Here is a 17,424-nt window from a genome sequence, read left to right as displayed (position 1 = left end):
GCACATGCCCACAGGTACCAGCACTAGGGAGGTAGAGATAAGGAAATCCTAGCATCTTACCAGCCAGCTCCAGGTTCAGTGAGATAGCCTGTCTCAAAACAAACCAATGAAACAAAACAAAATGTTGAGTACCACTGAGAAAAATACACAATGTTGACCTCTTGGAATCCTGAAAAACACACACACACACACACACACACACACACAGAGGAGGAGGAGGAGGAGAGGGAGGGGAGGGGGAGGGGGAGGGGGAAGATGGGGAAGAGGAAGGCAGGCAGATTGGCAGACACATAAAAACAGAGAGGGAATAAATACATTAATAAAAAAAATATTCTTCCTAAATTCTAAAACTATACTTTGTCACTGTCATGAAGAGTGACTCTGAGACACAGTGTAGGAAAGGACTTGAAGATGGAGAAAGGGCTATTGATGCTCCTTCCCAAACTGTCACAGCCCTGTTAGGTGTGTCTACACCCCTCCTTCATCCTACTGACTTTACCTGGGGAACTCAATGCATCCTATATGCATATCCTATAGACACAAGGACTATATACTGTTTCATTCCCAATGACAGATAACTAAGGGGCAGTTCCTTCAGAAGTACCTTGGACCTGTCTGCCAGCATTTCTAACTCGCAGCTTCTGAACCTATGTGTGAGGCACTGGCCTCTTGTGCCCGCCATGTCTTCTCACTAAGCCATATCCCAACCACACTGGAGAGTCGTGGATACCATTGTACAATGGCATGTCCACCCACACAATAAAAAAAAAAAGAATTAGTAAAAACCTGGCTTTGTACATCTGCCTTTGGGTGGAGGCAGAAGATCAAGCTACCAAAACCCTCAGCATCTCTGGACTCACCACTGGGGCGGCCATCACTGGGGCGGCCATGCCTTCTCGCTAGATGAGGAAGAAAAACTTCATTTTCAACTAAACCAATACTAAGACACCATTTCAAAGCAGTACTATCAAAGATTTAAAATATATATAAATATAAATGGCCTCCATGTTGGTATGGGTTGCACAGATATTTTTGGAGGTCAGAGGGCAGTCCACATACTGTTGCTCAGAAGCCTTCTCTACTCGTTTGTTTTGCTTGAGACGGGGTCTCTCATTGGCCCAGAACTTGCTTGAAAGCTAGGCTTACTGGCCACTGTGCTTCCAGGAATCCACCTAGCTCCTCCTCCCATCTCATCTCCTTTGGGTTTATGGGTACAAGATGCCATAAACATCTGGTTTGTTTTGTTTTGTTTTGTTTTGTTTTTTCAAACATGAGTTCTGGGGATTTGAACTCAGGTCCTCACACATTTGAGGAGAATGCTTTACCAACTGAGCCATCTCTTCAGTCCCATTTAAAGATACTATTAATGAGAAACACAAACACAAAGGAGATGGGGCTGAAGAGATTGCTCGGTGGTTAAGGGCACAGTCTACTCTTCCAGATGAAGCCTAGCTTGGTTGGCCGCACCCACACTAGGCAGCTCACAACCACCTGTAACTAGCACCAAGAGATCTTTTTCTGAACCCCATATGCACATATACTCATGTGGTACACATGCATGTGAAGAAATACGAAACAAACAAGAAATGAGAGAGGTGGGAAAGAGGAAGACTGGGAAGAAAGAAGAGAAGACGAAGAGGGGGAAGGAGGGAGGGAGGGAGGGAGGGAGACAGACAGACAGACAGGGTAGGGTTGAGGACAGACTACAAGAAGAGGATGCAGAGTCCAGGCCTGTATTTTTACAAATACACACGGTGCCCAGCGCACTAACACACTCAATAAATATTCTTTATATGAACAAATTAACAAAACAGATCAACTATCACCTACAAGAACAAACAATTGTCCTCACTTAAATTATAGCTTCCTGGGTGATAAAAGCATTTCTCACCTTTTTAAAAAGGTGTAAAAACTGCTAACAGCTTTACTGCAGTTTTAAGCAAACAGCAGACTATTTGGTTATGTTGTATTTATGGTAATTCATTTATTTAAGGACACTGTATGATGCAGAGTAGTTCTGATGAAGTTTAATAAGAAAATGAGGACACAAATATTCCCTCCAAATTCTAGCATATTTTTATATTTATCATGGTGTTTAACGGTTATAGTAGCAGGAAAATGTGTCCCCAGCAAGATTACAATTTGTAATTACTAATGAGCGTTTCAATTTTTCGTTTTACTTCAAAAACCTCAGCAGTAAAAGCTGAAGCCCAACATTACTACCCATATTTTTCATGATCCTAAAATTCACCGTCCACGGTAACGATGAGAACAGGTGGTTGAGAACATCTAGAACACCCCTCTGGGGAAGGGAAAGCTGCTGCTTTTCCAGCCAGGACCTCTTTGGTTAGTGCTGAGATCAAGCAGACTTCAGCAGAACAGGTGCCCTCAGAGCATCTGGAAGTTTTCATTTCCAGGAAGCCATGACAGCACACGGTAGAAAGAGCTAGAAGGCTCAACCAAGACCAGGATGGAGAAGGACTAGCATTGCTGTTTCTTTGTGAGGGTTAATGTTGGCTACCAGATCACGAGCACTGAAAAGGCTCTCTGTACCTCCATGAGCAGGGGTTGTATATTAGGTTAACTGAGGTCAACCTGGTGCACAAGAAGGGCTCTCAGAAGAAACAGTGGCTCTGCTGGTAGATTGGGGTTCTTGGGTGCATGACCCAGATCCTCAAGAGAGAATGGCAAACCACAATTTCTCTCATCAAACCATCAGTATTTGAGAAATCACCAAGAAAGGCTGTACATGGGGCTATCCTTCCCCCATCCCATCTACCCTGGGCCATGCGTGACTCCTTAGATTCCACTTACTACTTCAGGACAGAAGGCAGAGACAAGAGAATCAGAGAATCCTGGGAAGCTCAACCGATTGGCCTGAGGAACAAGACATGCTGTCTCAAACAAGGACAGAAAGGAACATCACCCAAGGCTGCCCCTGTCCTCTGATTTCCACGTGTATGCTACGGCATTTACTTATATAAGCTATAAAACACACACACACAGAGAGAGAGAGAGAGAGAGAGAGAGAGAGAGAGAGAGAGAGAGAGAGAGAGAGAGAGAGAGGAGCGGGGAACAACAGCAACAAAACAAAAGCAGAGAATTAACACCCAGCCTGCTGGTACTCCACACACTCTCACTCTCGTCTGTGGCATTGGTTACCAGGCGCATTTTAAGAAGGATCTGTAAAAATTAGCCAAAGGTTCTGGGCAAGGCCAAGGCTTGCAATTTCACTTGTCAGGGACAGTGACTATGTTTCAGCACAGAAGTGACTATGCAATGAGCCAAGGACTTACACCCAAACTGCCAAAAAATAATTTCCTTTTCTGCTTGGCTCCTATCTCAAATCCCTTTCTGCCATGGCCGCCCTAAGAGACAGAACATGCTGTCATGAAGAGAGCTGCTGAGAAACAGCCTCCTCCCTCCTCCCCACCCCCGGCACCAGAGAGCAGGCAAAGACGGGGCACTAATGAGACAGGAAGGTGTTAATGAAAAGAGAATTAAACTTTGGTCTCCTAGAGCCATCGGATAACAGGGAATGTCAAGTCCCATCACTTACATATCTTAAAATTAATTTTCAAATGACCTTTCCGTGGAAAGACATTATAGTCATGTGTGTATATGTGTGTGTGTGTGTGTGTGTGTGTGTGTGTGTGTGCGTGTGTGAATAGTTGTTATTTATATCAGAGGAGAGCTGGAAAAGAGTCAAACACTGCATGAGAAAGACTGGGTTACATTATCCAATCTGTAAGCTGGACTGAATCGCTCGGCAGATACTGGCTTTGCCGCATCATCTGTGTTTACCGCCAAAGGCAATTCATACGAGGTCGATAACGATGTAGCTATCAAACGACTTAACAGCATGAAAAAAATACCACAAAGACAAGTTTCCAGTTGTATATAAATACCACCCCGATTTCTAAAAAGGAACATGTATACATTTGTCTATATACACACACAGATATGGACACACACACACAGAGATGGACACACACACACAGGCATTTTTAAGAGATTGGAGGAGGGTTGGGAATGTGGCTGAGTTGGTAGACAGGTGGCCTATATGCACAGAACCCTGGGCTGGGCCCCCAGCACCACATGACCTAGGTATGTCAGTGCATGCCTGTAATGCCAGTATCCAGGACACAGAGGCAAGAGGATCAGAAGCACAAGCTCATCCTTGGTTACCCAGCAAGTTCCAGGCCAGCCTGACACACATGAGACCTTAAAGGAAAGAAAAGAAAGTAAACTTTGTTGTCACTGGTGAGATCTGTATCTGAAACTGAAACTTTCTATCAGTTTCCATTCTCTATATTTTCTCATATGCTCTCGATTTCCTACAAAAATTCACACCATCTTCAGGTCACACAAGTATAAATGCCATTTTAAACCTGCAGGCAGGACAGTGAACTTTACTCTTGGAAGAGAGCTTTAATACCAAGTGAGAAGATACCTCTCAGAAACGTCTCAATGGCACACACTGCTTTACTCAGGTGATTTTTCCTGACACAGGATCTCGTGTAGGCCAAGTGGCCCTCACCTCACTCCGTACTTGTAGTGTTGAGATGACTATGGACTCCTTAGCCTCCAGCCTCTGCCTGTCTAGTGTTGGGGTGAAAGATGAGCATCACCATATCTGTTTTGGTTTTTTAGTTTTGAGTGGGTTTTTGGTTTTATTTTGGGGTTCTGTTTGTTTGTTTTGTTTTTTTCATGTGGCAGTGCTTAACCCAAAAGCTCTCTGACTTCTCCGCTAGGCAGCCTCTTAGTCTCTGAGTCGAGTTGCTTCAGTGATGGACTGTAACCCATAGCTGAAATAAATCCTTTCCTCCCCTAAGCTGCTTTTGGTCTCAGTGTTTTTTCACAGCAACAGAAACAAGGGCACTCCCAGAATCCAAAGGCTGAACATGTCTGACACTCACGCCTCGGCTACTAGGTAACTGATGGAGGTTCGATCAGGCTGGTGTGGGTCGTACCAGTAATAAACGTTTCCTACCCAGTTTGGTGTGGGGATAAGGGCTGTCCCCTCTGATCCCTATAGCTGTGCCATGAGTTGAGAGAGGTCATATCCACTACATCCTGAGGCTCGTCACTTGCCCCAAGTCACACATCTGGCATGGAGCAGGCAGGCTCATCTCCTAACCCACATGGAAACAAACTGTCTCTATGGGCTTTTGACAATAAACAGTTATCATATCAAGATCACCCATAATAACTACTTGGAGCATCCTGGATGTGGAGCCTACATGGAATTTCTTCCACTTCCTGCCTTGCTAAAAACAGGCTGTGATTCTCAGTCATCCCAGCTGCCAGGACACCACACAGATAGACACAGAACCTGTGGCAATGGGGGATGGGTGCCACTAGTCATTTCCAGCTCCTACTACGTACTTGGCAAAGCCTGGAAACAGAGTCCAGGAGTGTTAGCTGTCTGCCCTCAAGGATAAGGAGGATGGCCTTTGAGAACAATGAGTTCATGCTGTTAGGTGGCCTAGAAGTTAGGAAGAATGAGAACCATGGACAGGGGGCTTTTTGTGAGGAGGTCTGGCAGATTTCTCAGAAACTGAGAATGAGAGAGGAGGGAATAAAGAAGGCACAGAAGCCAGAACATTGGAAAATACTCATCCAAGACCCAGAACAGGAGTGAGGAAGGCAGGGAACTCCTGAGGGTGGATCACTGTGGTATGAGGTCTGTCAGGCTTGTTCTGAGAGGAAAAAAGGCGTGGTGGCACAGGTGTGTAAAGAGACAGGACCATGGCAGGCTCTGAACACCAGGTAAGGAGAAGGGCCCTGAGCCACATCCCTTCCTCAAGCCCAATGTGGAGAAAAGGCTCCACAATAGGAAGGAATTCCCCATATTCATACACAAGCACACACACACACACTCATGTACACACACATGCACATACTCATACACACACACATGCACACACACTCATGTACATACACACATGCACCACATACTCATACACACACACTCATGTACATGTGTACACACACACACACACACACACACACACACACACACTCTCAGGCTGTCTCCTTAATCTTTATACTGGATGTGCTCCAGAGCTTGGCCTCCCTTTGACAGTGTGACTGAGTGTCCAGCACAGCGCAGCGCAGCGCAGCGCAGCGCAGCGCAGCGCAGCGCAGCACAACAGGAACTGCCCCAAGCTCCCAAAGATGTTCATTTTTAGGCTCCAAGGGTGTCAGGTGGTCATTCCCTAAACCACAGCAGCTGTATCCTTGGAGAGAGAGCAAGGTCTCCTGAGACAAGTCCTGGACAAGCCTATCTTCCTCCTATCCCTCTTGCTGCAGTAACAATGTATTTTTCCTTCAAGGGCAGGGACTATCTGCTTCTACCATGGTGGTTTCCCAGGAGATTTCACAAAAGTCTTAGCCCTCCCGAGACTGTTCCCTTGGTCCTATTGGTAACAACAGAGGCAAGAAGACAAAAGGGCAGGGGGGTGGGGCACAAACTTTTTCAGACTTGCAACTTTGTCTCACCACACCTCGTTTTGTTTTGTTTTGTTTTTTTTTCTCCTAAAACAATGGAAACAGAAGCTCTCACTTGCAGCTCAGAATGTCATGTGGGGATGTACAGTGCAGGGTGGAGCCAACACCCTAGACATATCTATCCAGGCTGGAGAGGCAACACCAGCCCAAGGCACTTAGGGATGCTCAGTCCAGACTGCTGATCAAAGCCCAGAGTTGTATCCTTCACCTGACTGTCACCACCATGCAGTACTACAAGAGGCGCTGGGGTGCCTCTAGCACTCATTTCCACAGCACCCCTCTCTTCCACACATTCACACTGGGCTCTTCACCTCACAGCACGTGGGCCCTCCAGTATCCCCAGTGTGCATCTGTCTCCTGCTGCGCATGCTCTGTCCAAACCTCCACCTTTTGTCCTTCAGCTACACAAGCACTCCCAGGACTCTATCCCAGGACCACAGAGACATCTGCGTGACCCTGTTTATTAGATGTCCATCAAGACATGACTAGGTAATGAAAACAGGGCATACATACACAAGGGGATTTCATTCATTCGGCTGTAAAGAAAAACGAAAGTCATGGAACAGTAAGTGGATCTGGATATTACTGTACTAAGTCAGGTGATGCAGATTCAGACAGATATTACATCTTCCCTCAAATACAGAGCCTAACTTCTAACGTAAATGTGTGAGTGTCTGTGTGTGGGAGGGAGGGGAGTTGAGAACGTGTGCCTATGAGTGTAGGCTATGAAACTGGAAAGGGGATCACAGGAGGGAAAGAAGGTGTTGAGGGTGGGGGAAGGGCAACAGACACAGGGGACCTGAAGACAGAAAGGCTGTGGGGTGGGGGATGGGAGGAACAAAGGGAAACAGAAGCATGAGGAAGAAAAGAGGGGAGGAAAATTATCAACACCGAACTTTGTTTGAAAATATCTTAATGAAACCTGTATGGTAATTCAAATACATTAATTAAAGGACACACTGGAGGAGGAGTGGCTTCTGTCATTCCTCAAGGCAAAGAAGTCTCGGGGATTTTTATTTTAAAGGTGTACGTGTGTGTGTGTGTGTGTGTGTGTGTGTGTGTGTGTGTGTGTGTGTGTGTGTGTATGTGTGTGTGTGTGTGTGTGTGTGTGTGCGCGCGCGCCCGTGTGTGTAGGTGTAAGTATGTATACTTGAATGCAGATGTCTTCAGGGGCCAGAGGGAGACGCTCGATCCTCTGGAGCTGGGATTACAGATGGTTGTAAGCCACCAAGTGCAGATGCTGAACGAACAAAAAACTCTTAATTGCAGAGCCATCTCTCTGGCTCCTCCAGGACTTTTTTAATTTATTTATTTTTTTAATAAACCAAATTTGCCCTTTGCCATTTTTCTTCAAGGAAGAAGTGATTGTTCTCTGACATTCCCCTGCTATTATGAAGGGCAGGACACCCTCGGGAGTAGAAAAATCCTTCTCCCACCATAAGCACAAAAGCTGCTTAGGGCACGCCAGCCAGCAAAGATGGACCCTAACTGTTAACAAGCCAGTCTCTAAGGATGACAGTCAGTCAAAGGGACAGTTTGAACCTAAAAAAGCTCAGCAGCCAGAAGCCAGCAGAGTCTAAGACAAAAGGGGCCACAGAACCTGGAGGCCAAAAGAGACCAGGCAAGTGGTCTGTGGGTGGGAGTGAGCTAGGAGAAGCTCAAAGCTGTGTTAGTCTGAGCTAGGAACTTCTCCAGAGTAAAGTACACCAGTGTCCATCCAGGCAGGAGAACGAGACAAGGTCACTAAGGTATAGCTGGGCTGTAGAGGGGATAGCACTGTGCTGAATTTTCAAAATGAGAGCACTGAAGTAGCCCAGGCCTACCCTTAAGTAAGAGAGCACCACCGGGGTCAAGGAGCTGGAGAAAGATTGGGTCACCTCAGAAACAAGAACAGCATTGACTGAAGTGAATGACAACACCTATGACCTTGGACAGCCCCAGCCCATGCTCTGCTGGCTTGAGGTAAGCAGGTGTGGCTGGGAGGCAGGAGCCCACACCCCTGCACCCCAAGGATGAATGTCCCCACTGTTCTGCACAGGCTGCTGGGACGTTCCAGCAACAGATTTGAATCACCAAATCCCAAAAGGAGTTCAGAAGTCCCTCTTCATTCTGCTTTCTGTTTCTTACTCGTTAAGAATCAAAGCAAGATAGAAAGACAGGGAAAACTGTGGGGACGCAGGTAGAAAGGAGCCCTTCACTGATGAGAGAGGTTGAAGCAAATCTCATGTGCAAATCAAGAATTCCAGAACAATTAGCCTGTACTGCAAGTGTTGTTGACATGGAGATAATATTTCTGTCACATACATATTTTGTGTTAAAATAACAATGGACTAGGCTGAGAGGCCTGAAGGTGTGACCGTGGCTACAGCTTCATCCATCTCCTCCAGTGACTAGAACACTTGTATTCTTATAAACTTTCTTTACAAACTTGGGCAGCAAGGAGGATTCGGCCACAAGCTGTAAGTTGCTGACTTTCTCGCATCAAAAGAATCCTGGGTAGTTGCTGAATCCCTAGTGGGCATGACCAGAAAATGGTCTATGTGACTGGAGAAGGAGGAATTTGGAATGTTTCAGAAGTTTCAGTTGTGTGAAGTTGGTATCACCGTGTTTCTAAGTAATTGAATCTGTATAAACAATTGAGAATGGCCATGTTCCAAGAAAACTTTATTGATACCGATAAGCAGCAGTCTGAATTTGGCCCATAGGCCAAACCTTGCTCAACACTGTTCTAAGATCTATAAACGGGATTATAATGAAGCAGGAATCACTTAAAAATCAACTATTAAAATTCATCAAACACCAAAGCTCAATTTATAGCATACCAAGATCCTCTGACTCTTCCCATATGGGTATGGGAGGAGAGGCTTGTCACTTTCCTATCTGACAATTTCATATATGTATATAATACATTTTGGTAATTTTGACACATAACCCATTTCTCTCTCTCTCTCTCTCTCTCTCTCTCTCTCTCTCTCTCTCTCTCTCCCTCCCTCCCTCCCTCCCTCCCTCTCTTCTTCCCTCTCTCTTTCTTATTCCCCTCCCTTACCAAATATCTTCATACATGAAAAGTTCATTTCAGACAACATATAGGATCCCTTTAAGCTAGACACAGATCCTGAACATGGAGAACCAATTGTTCATTCTTTGGGGGCAAATGGCTTGGCAGTACACTAAACATGGTCTGTATCTGTAGCAGATAAAAAAGAGTCTGCAAGCAGATAGCCCACACAGCCCAGCTAAGCCATACAATATCCCAAAGTTTCAGTATCTTACCTAAGACAGGATCTCATGTAGCTCAGGCTGGTCCCCCAAATTCCCATGTAGTCAAAAGTGACTGAACTTCTGATCTTCCTCCCTCTACCCACCAGAGCTGCCTACCTGTCAATGTCACCAGAGGTGGCAAATTCAAGGAGAGGTGGGGGTCACCAGGATGTCTCTTCAGATTCTCAGGACTAACACTAGATCACACCCTTGCTAACACCACCCTGCCACTTAGTTGCTAGTATGTAAAACCCCAAGCCAAAGAAACAGTGAGGTTGATAAGCTTGAGACTCAAAGAACAAACGAACACACGAGTTATCTACTTTAGAATAGATTTACTATCACCATATTTGTCAAAACTAGGGAGAGGCTATTGGTATCTTCTCTTAAAAGCTTATACTATGTGTGCTAGTGATCTTTAGGGGTCAAATTAAAACAGCCTATTATAGCCTGACAGAAGTTTTAATCAAATATATCTCTCCTCTCCCCTCCCCTCCCCTCCCCTCCCCTCCCCTCCCCTCCTCTCCTCGACCTCCTTCTTCTTCTCTCCCCCCTCCTCCATAGCAGGAGGTCCTAAGCTGTATAGTTAAGCTACCTAAACCTGAGTCCATGACGGAGCCAGGCATCCAGTTAGGGAGTGACTCAGCAAGCAGTGTTCTTTCATGGTTCCTTCATCCAGGTTCCTGCCTCTACTTCCCTCAATGATAGATTGGATTCTGAGCTGGAAGTGTAAGCCAAACAAATGCTTTCCTTCCCTAAGGTGCCTTTAGTCAGAGGGCAACTATGACCGAAACAGCAACAGAAGAAAATTAAAACACTATGTAAGTAAAACTGTACAGAAGTAGATTTATCTAACATAAAACATCAACAGGACCAGGAAACCCTGTCTCAGTAGACCTCACCACAGGATGGTCCCAAATACCTCAAGCACACACACTCCAGTAAGTTCTAGAAACTCAGCTCCAAAACCATTTTTTATTGGCCTGTCGGGAGGAAGGCATGTCAGACTTGCTGATGACAGTGTTTGCTGGTGTGTGGAGAAAGATAATGATGACTTCACTAAGGCTCAACTTGAAAAGGGAAGAACTGGAATAAATAACTCCTCTAGGCTCTTAGAATGCAATGTCCTGCAATGACAAGCACATGGTTGAAATTCCAACACAAGACTGCTCTGTGTGTGTGTGTGTGTGTGTGTGTGTGTGCGTAGATACACTCGTGTGTGTGTGGAAGCGCACATGTGCATATGGAGGAAGCCAGAGAATACCCTCAACTGTCATTCCTCAAGCACTATCCATCTTGTTTGTTTTTGTTTGACACAGGGTGGCCCACTGGTCTAGAGCTTAGCAAGTAGGCTTAGTCGGCAGCCAGTGCTGGGATTATAACAAGCACACCAACTAAACTTGGATCTACAGGTCCTCAGGTCCTCTTGTAATCCATTTCCTGGTTTTCCTTTATATTACACACACACACACACACACACACACAGAGAGAGAGAGAGAGAGAGAGAGAGAGAGAGAGAGAGAGAGAGAGAGAGATAAAAGGCTAAGATCAGGTGTATTTTTTTTAGAATATTGAGGAAGCCTAAACTCTGAGTTATTTAGCAACACATGATAAAGACAACTGGTAAAACCACAAGTCAGCCAGGTGGTGGTGGCTCACGCCTTTAATCCCAGCACTTGGGAGGCAGAGACAGGCGGATTTCTGAGTTCGAGGCCAGCCTGGTCTACAGAGTGAGTTCCAGGACAGCCAGGGCTACACAGAGAAATCCTGTCTCGAAAAACCAAAAAAAAAAAAAAAAACCACAAGTCAAGTCTATAAATTAGTCATGTGTTTGTCTTGCCTATGAAAAAAGTTTGATGAACTGTATTTAGAGGAAACACCTGCTAAGTTGCTGTCCATTCCCAACAAACGTATACGAGCTACATGCAGAATAAGAACCTTTTAAATAGCATCTACCACAAGCCACAGCACACTTACACAACACTAACATTCCGTGCTGTTCTGTTCTCTCTGGTGGGAACTGATCTCTGAAACCGATAGACCATATAGGTCAAGTCAATGAGTCCTTTTTCTGTGCGCTTGGGTACCTAGTGTTTGTTGTTGGACAGTGGCACACAAAAACTGAGCTTCATGGTTTTAATAAATTACATTAAAAATGGCATTTTATTTAGACATGTGAAAAGCCAGTGCCTAGTAACCCTGACTTTTTACCTGGCTGCTGGGGATTCAGGCTAAGGTCCTCCAGGTTGCATGGAAACACTTTACCAACTGAGCCATTCCCCCAAGATTATTGCTGATAACTCTTGAAGAGATATATTAAAAGCACATAGTGTGACCATTCTGATCCTAAGAATTGAAAAAGAACATCAGAGCTCCTGAACTGTAGCAGCCTTCTCTTCATAGACACACACACATTAGAACCAAGTTTCTGTGGAGCGGATGGTTTCCCACGTCTGTACTCCAGCTGCCCAAACTGAGCCTCCAGCTTCATGTGTTCTAATTGAGGGCATGTCTTTGACTAGGCTGCAAAGCAGAGCATCGGCTCTCCCACACCACCCCAGCATGCATCCACAGCAAAAGTCCCAAACACTAGGCCCACTCAAGACTGGGTTTGACGGCTCGATTTCCCCTTTGACAACTGACAAGAGCTCACCCTCTGAAAAACCAGGTCACTCTGGATCCTCAGTGACCACAGCACATCCTGGAAGGCAGAATCTCTAAGACTCTGTGACCCCAATTCCCCTTGCAATGGTTATTTTGTAAGCGTCTCTATGTGCATCCTGGCACCATCTGGTCAGATGAGATGGCTCAGAGAGCACAGGCATTTGCCATACAAGCCTGATGACCTGAGTTCCATTCCTGTGTGGAGGAAGGAGGGGACTGACTCCTAAAGGCTGTCCTCTGGGCTCCACTGTGTGCAGTGGTGCATTCACCCAGATACATAAATGGAGATGCTCACACGATGATAATAATAATAAAGAATAATACAGAGAAAATATATTGCAAAGTTATACACTAAATGCTAATTGTGCATATTGCACAAAGGACACTTTTATGTCATTTTTCCCCTTTGTTTTCCTGCCAATGCCTTCAACTTTTTTCTAAATTAAGCATAACTTTTACTAAAAAAGTAAGATAACTTTCACATACATTATTTTATATATCTAAAATTATATATTATTATACATATTACATATTTTATGCATGTTATATATTACACACACACACACACATATATAAACATAAACAGTGTCTCATGTAGCCAGGTCAGCCTCAAACATCCTACATAGATGAGGATGACCCTGCACATCTGACCTTCCTGCCACTAGTGCCACAATGCTGGGGTTCCAGGCATGTGCCTCCATGTCCAGATCCAACCACGCACGTTAAGCAAGCTAAGTTCTAGTCCCAGCCCTCATGTGTTGTTTTCAAAAGCATGAGGTACCTGAAAATAAGCAATGAGTAGAAGATTTTCTTTTCAGAGTTGAGCACAGTTAAAGACAAAAGCAATAAAGCCTGGGAAATCAAACATTAATGGTTCAGGGCAGTTCATTAGCTCGACACTGACCTTCAGGGCATCCGAAGCATCCTCCTCCCCGCTGTACCTAATTACATTTTGTTTAAGGACAGATAATGAAAATGTTTGTCTGCACTCCCTGAGCACACTCCTGTGAGCACAGTCTAGAAACATGTCGACAGAGTGGGGACTGGTTGCAAATACAAGCCAGAGAGAGCTCAGGTGCATGAGTGGCATGTCTGGGGTGTCTGTGTGTACAGGAGCATAGGGTTCCACAAAGGGTACTGCTTTACCCTTCTAAAAATAGAGCTATGAGCTAGGGAGTTGGCTCCGTGAGCAAAAGAGCTTGCTGGACAAGTGTAAGGACCTGAGTTCAGATCCCTGGAATCTACATAAAGCCAGATACAGCAGCATGCATATAGAATCCCAGTGTGCCTTTACAGAGTTGGAAGGCAGGGACAAGATATCGCTCAGAAGTTCACGAGGCAGCTAGCCTGGCAAGCAGCTGCCAATAAGAGATTTTGTTGTAGACAAGGTAAAAATGTAAGGACTTACACCTGAGGTTATCCACTGACTTCTGGTCTGTGCATACCCATACTTGCATATAGAAATACACATAAGAAAACGAGGCACATACAAAAAGAACTGTAACCACTGCCCAGGAGAGCATAGCAAGCCCAGGTGTGGCAACTTCATGGGTCCCTCCAAAGCTGAGGCATGCTCAGTGGAGCAACCCATCCCTCTTCCCATGTCCCCTCACTCACCATAGGCTGTCATGACACCAGCGTAAGGTCCATCCACCACGTTCCTGTTCTCCTCTGCCAGTGCCTTAATGTACCTTTTGCTGAGGTCAAGGATCTGCTCCCGCAACATGGAGCTGCTCTCGGGCTGAGTTCGCTGCTGAATGGTGAAGTGCAGAAGCATCATCCCCCATATGAAGCCAAAAGTCACCAGGAAAAAGCCCAGCTTCTGAGAGGACAACTTCCAGGGAGAAAAGAAAGCCATCTCTCTCTAGCAGTGTACCATATCCCTTGGCTCTCAACAAGCAGAAGGGGAAGGCAAGTTCATGGTGCAGGCTGGGGCGGAGAGTGCGTGGCTCTCACTCTGGCTCCTGAGTCAGCTGATCTCCTTGTCTGGCTTCCATTCTGTTGTGGAGGAGGAGGAGGAGGACAGTTAGCAATGTGGTCGAAACAAAGCACAACTGTAATTGTACTGAGGTAGCTCTCTCCATGAAGTGCCCTCTTACGTCTCTGCTTAATGTGCTGAGTCAACACTTTCAGATGATGTTTGGGACCTGGGAGCCCAGAGGAGAAGTCTGGTACAGCAACATAAAGCTGTACAAACACACTGAGGGAAATACGCATCTGAGTGTGTGGACACAGGTGTACTAGGGCTGTTCCCCTTCTAGACCTAGTTCAAAACAGGAAGTTTGTTTTGCAAGGTACAAAGGAGATGGAAGGATATGTTGCCGAATGTCAGCAAAAAAACCGTGTGTGTGTGTGTGTGTGTGTGTGTGTGTGTGTGTGTGTGTGTGTGTGAGAGAGAGAGAGAGAGAGAGAGAGAGAGAGAGAGACAGACAGACAGACAGACAGACAAGACAGACAGACAGACAGACAGACAGACAGAGTCCTGTGAAGACTGTGTACTTGGTGCTTGTGTAACTGGAGCTTAGAAAGTCACTATGCACTTGGAGCTAAGTTTGTGCGTATAGCTTCAGAGGTACTCAAGAAAGAGGACATGACCTCAGAGAGTGCTAAGAAGGATGGGGGAATGGTTCTGTGTTTATTTAAGCATGGCTGGATTTCACCATCATTGTTACAGGGTAAATGACTCTGCCAGGGTACCATTCCCAAGCACCTAGAGAGAAAGTTGCCAGAGGCGCAGCTGGTATCCTTTTGTTCAAGCTTTATATTGGAGGTGTCTGAGCTCAAAGCCAGAGTTCATGCTCAGTATCTGTTCTATCACCAAGCTTCACCGCCCCCCCCAGCCCCTTGCCTTAGCTATCTAGAACAAAAGCTGCACCTCACAGGCTTACATGCCTGCTGCACAGGAAACCCATGGCACCCGGTGCCTGCTTCTCCGTGGTTCTCACTTTCACTGCCGTCATGAGGCAACATGAAAAGTTCTAGGGCAGAGTTTCAATGCAAAGAAAGGTGTTCATCTCCCACCGGATAACAGCAGACAGGCCCAGTGTGCCCTATACTGGGGTTTCTTAGCAAGGAGGGTCCGAGGAGAAGTTGCAGATGGGCTGAAGGGTATGCACAAAGAAAATCAAGACCAGCCCTGGGGATATAGTTCAGTCTGTATAATACTTCCTAGCATGTGTAAAGCCCCAGAATTCCCATTAGTAGGTGGAGGCAGAAGGATCAGGAATTCAAGGGTATCTTTGGTTACATGGGGAGTTCCAAGTTATTCTGATTTACATGAGAGAGATCCTGCCCCCACCCCCCCAAAAAAGGGAAATCTGCCAGATGCCTCAGTGGGTAAAGAGCTTATGTTTTGTGCAAGTATAGATAGGACCAGACATGTAAAGCTGGGTAGGTGAGCCACCTGTACCCCAACACTTTGGAGATTGAGAAAGGGGATCCCCAAGCGAGCTGGTTAGTGAAGACTAAACAGATTGACCAGCTGAGTTCAACTGAGATACTCTGCCACAATAAATTTAGTGGAGGATGGCATCAACCTTGGGTCTTCACATGCACCTGCATACATGTATGCCCTACACACACATGACACACACATATAAAATAAGTAGAAAGAAACAAAGAAATAAACAAAGAAAGAAAGACAGAAGGAAATTAAGAAACAAACAGGCAGACAATGATGAAAAATGGTCTGATGGCCTCTTCTGCCCTCCAAGGGCACCAGGCATAAATATGATGCACTGACAAACACACAGACAAAACACCCATACCCATTAAAAACTCTGATGGCTACATGGTCATGTCTTGGGGGAATGATGGCACTGTGTCAAGGCCTTCCAAATGGTGACCAACAGAATGGGATCCTCCCGTCATTCCTTTCTCCGTGTGGCTAACAAGTACACGCACACTGAGAACTTGCTGCCCCAGGCCCTCGGGACAAAGTGATGAACAAGATGGAGCTCCCAGCTTCATGGGGCTAATACTTTGAAAACCATCCCCCCACTATATGAAACAACATTTCCTTCCAGATAACCTACACTCACATTCACCTCAGACCTGAGGGGACTTTCCCAGAACATGTTAACTGGATGTCATAACCAAGAGGGGGCCTTCTGGTAATTTTCTTTGACTATTTTAGGACAGATCTTGAACCGATGACACAGCTACCTCTAACCTTACAGATAGGAAGTCCCACCCACTCTCCTTTCTCACTTGACCTTACTGGAGAGGTTGATGAAGGCCCTGACAGGGTTTAAGTCACAGGAAAGGCAGGAGCAGGAACTACAGCAAAACCTAGGGCTCTGACAGAAGGTCAAAGGCTTCTGACCCTTTGCTTTGGAAAGATCAGAACCACCCAGATGGTGTGTTCTAGGGGTTAAGTGAACACGTATACCCTACACGCACATCACACACACACACACACACACACACACACACACACACACACACACACATATAAAATAAGTAAAAAGAAAGACAGACAGAAGGAAAGACTAAGACAGCCTAGTTGAAATTATTCTGGGTCAATGAGAGGCTTCTTTTCACTGTCAACTGGGCAGGATGCACAGCCACCTAGGAGCTGGGCCTCAGGAGGATTATCTCATACACTGATCAATTTGAGAAGACACTTCTTAATTGTGGGTGAGACCACCCCATGGGCTGTATAAAATGGAGGAAATAAACTGGCACCCATGCTCTCTGTCCCTAACTGTGGACGGGACTGAGACTCACTGCTCTGCTCTGTCCCTAACTGTGGACAGGACTGGGACTCGCTGCTCTGTCCCTAACTGTGGACGGGACTGGGACTCGCTGCTTTAGGTTTCTGCCACCCTGACCTCCCCACCATGAAAAACGGTGAGCCAAGCTTTGGTGAGCCAAGGCAAAAAAATCAAGACACTTAGAGAGGTATGCATGTGGAGTCCAAAGCCTTAGCCGAAGGAAATTCAGAGCACTTGATGGCTGTAATCATAGAATTTCCAGGAACAGTCT

General features: G+C 45.8%; 1 protein-coding gene across 10 annotated transcripts in view; it reads right to left on the bottom strand.

Annotated features, from left to right (window-relative positions):
* Window positions 1–17,424, bottom strand: part of Mgat5 (alpha-1,6-mannosylglycoprotein 6-beta-N-acetylglucosaminyltransferase) — a 284,487-nt gene that overhangs the window by 166,957 nt on the left and 100,106 nt on the right. For all 10 annotated transcript variants that reach the window (XM_076941068.1, XM_076941066.1, XM_076941067.1 and 7 more), the window contains one exon: window positions 14,056–14,436. In XM_076941068.1, coding sequence (XP_076797183.1) covers window positions 14,056–14,296 — 241 coding nt within the window. In that variant the 5' untranslated portion in view covers window positions 14,297–14,436. The remainder of the gene's footprint in view (window positions 1–14,055; window positions 14,437–17,424) is intronic.

Source organism: Arvicanthis niloticus, chromosome 10, assembly GCF_011762505.2.
Source record: "Arvicanthis niloticus isolate mArvNil1 chromosome 10, mArvNil1.pat.X, whole genome shotgun sequence".
Taxonomy (NCBI): Eukaryota; Metazoa; Chordata; class Mammalia; order Rodentia; family Muridae; genus Arvicanthis; species Arvicanthis niloticus.
This window is presented reverse-complemented; position numbering and strand designations above follow the sequence as displayed.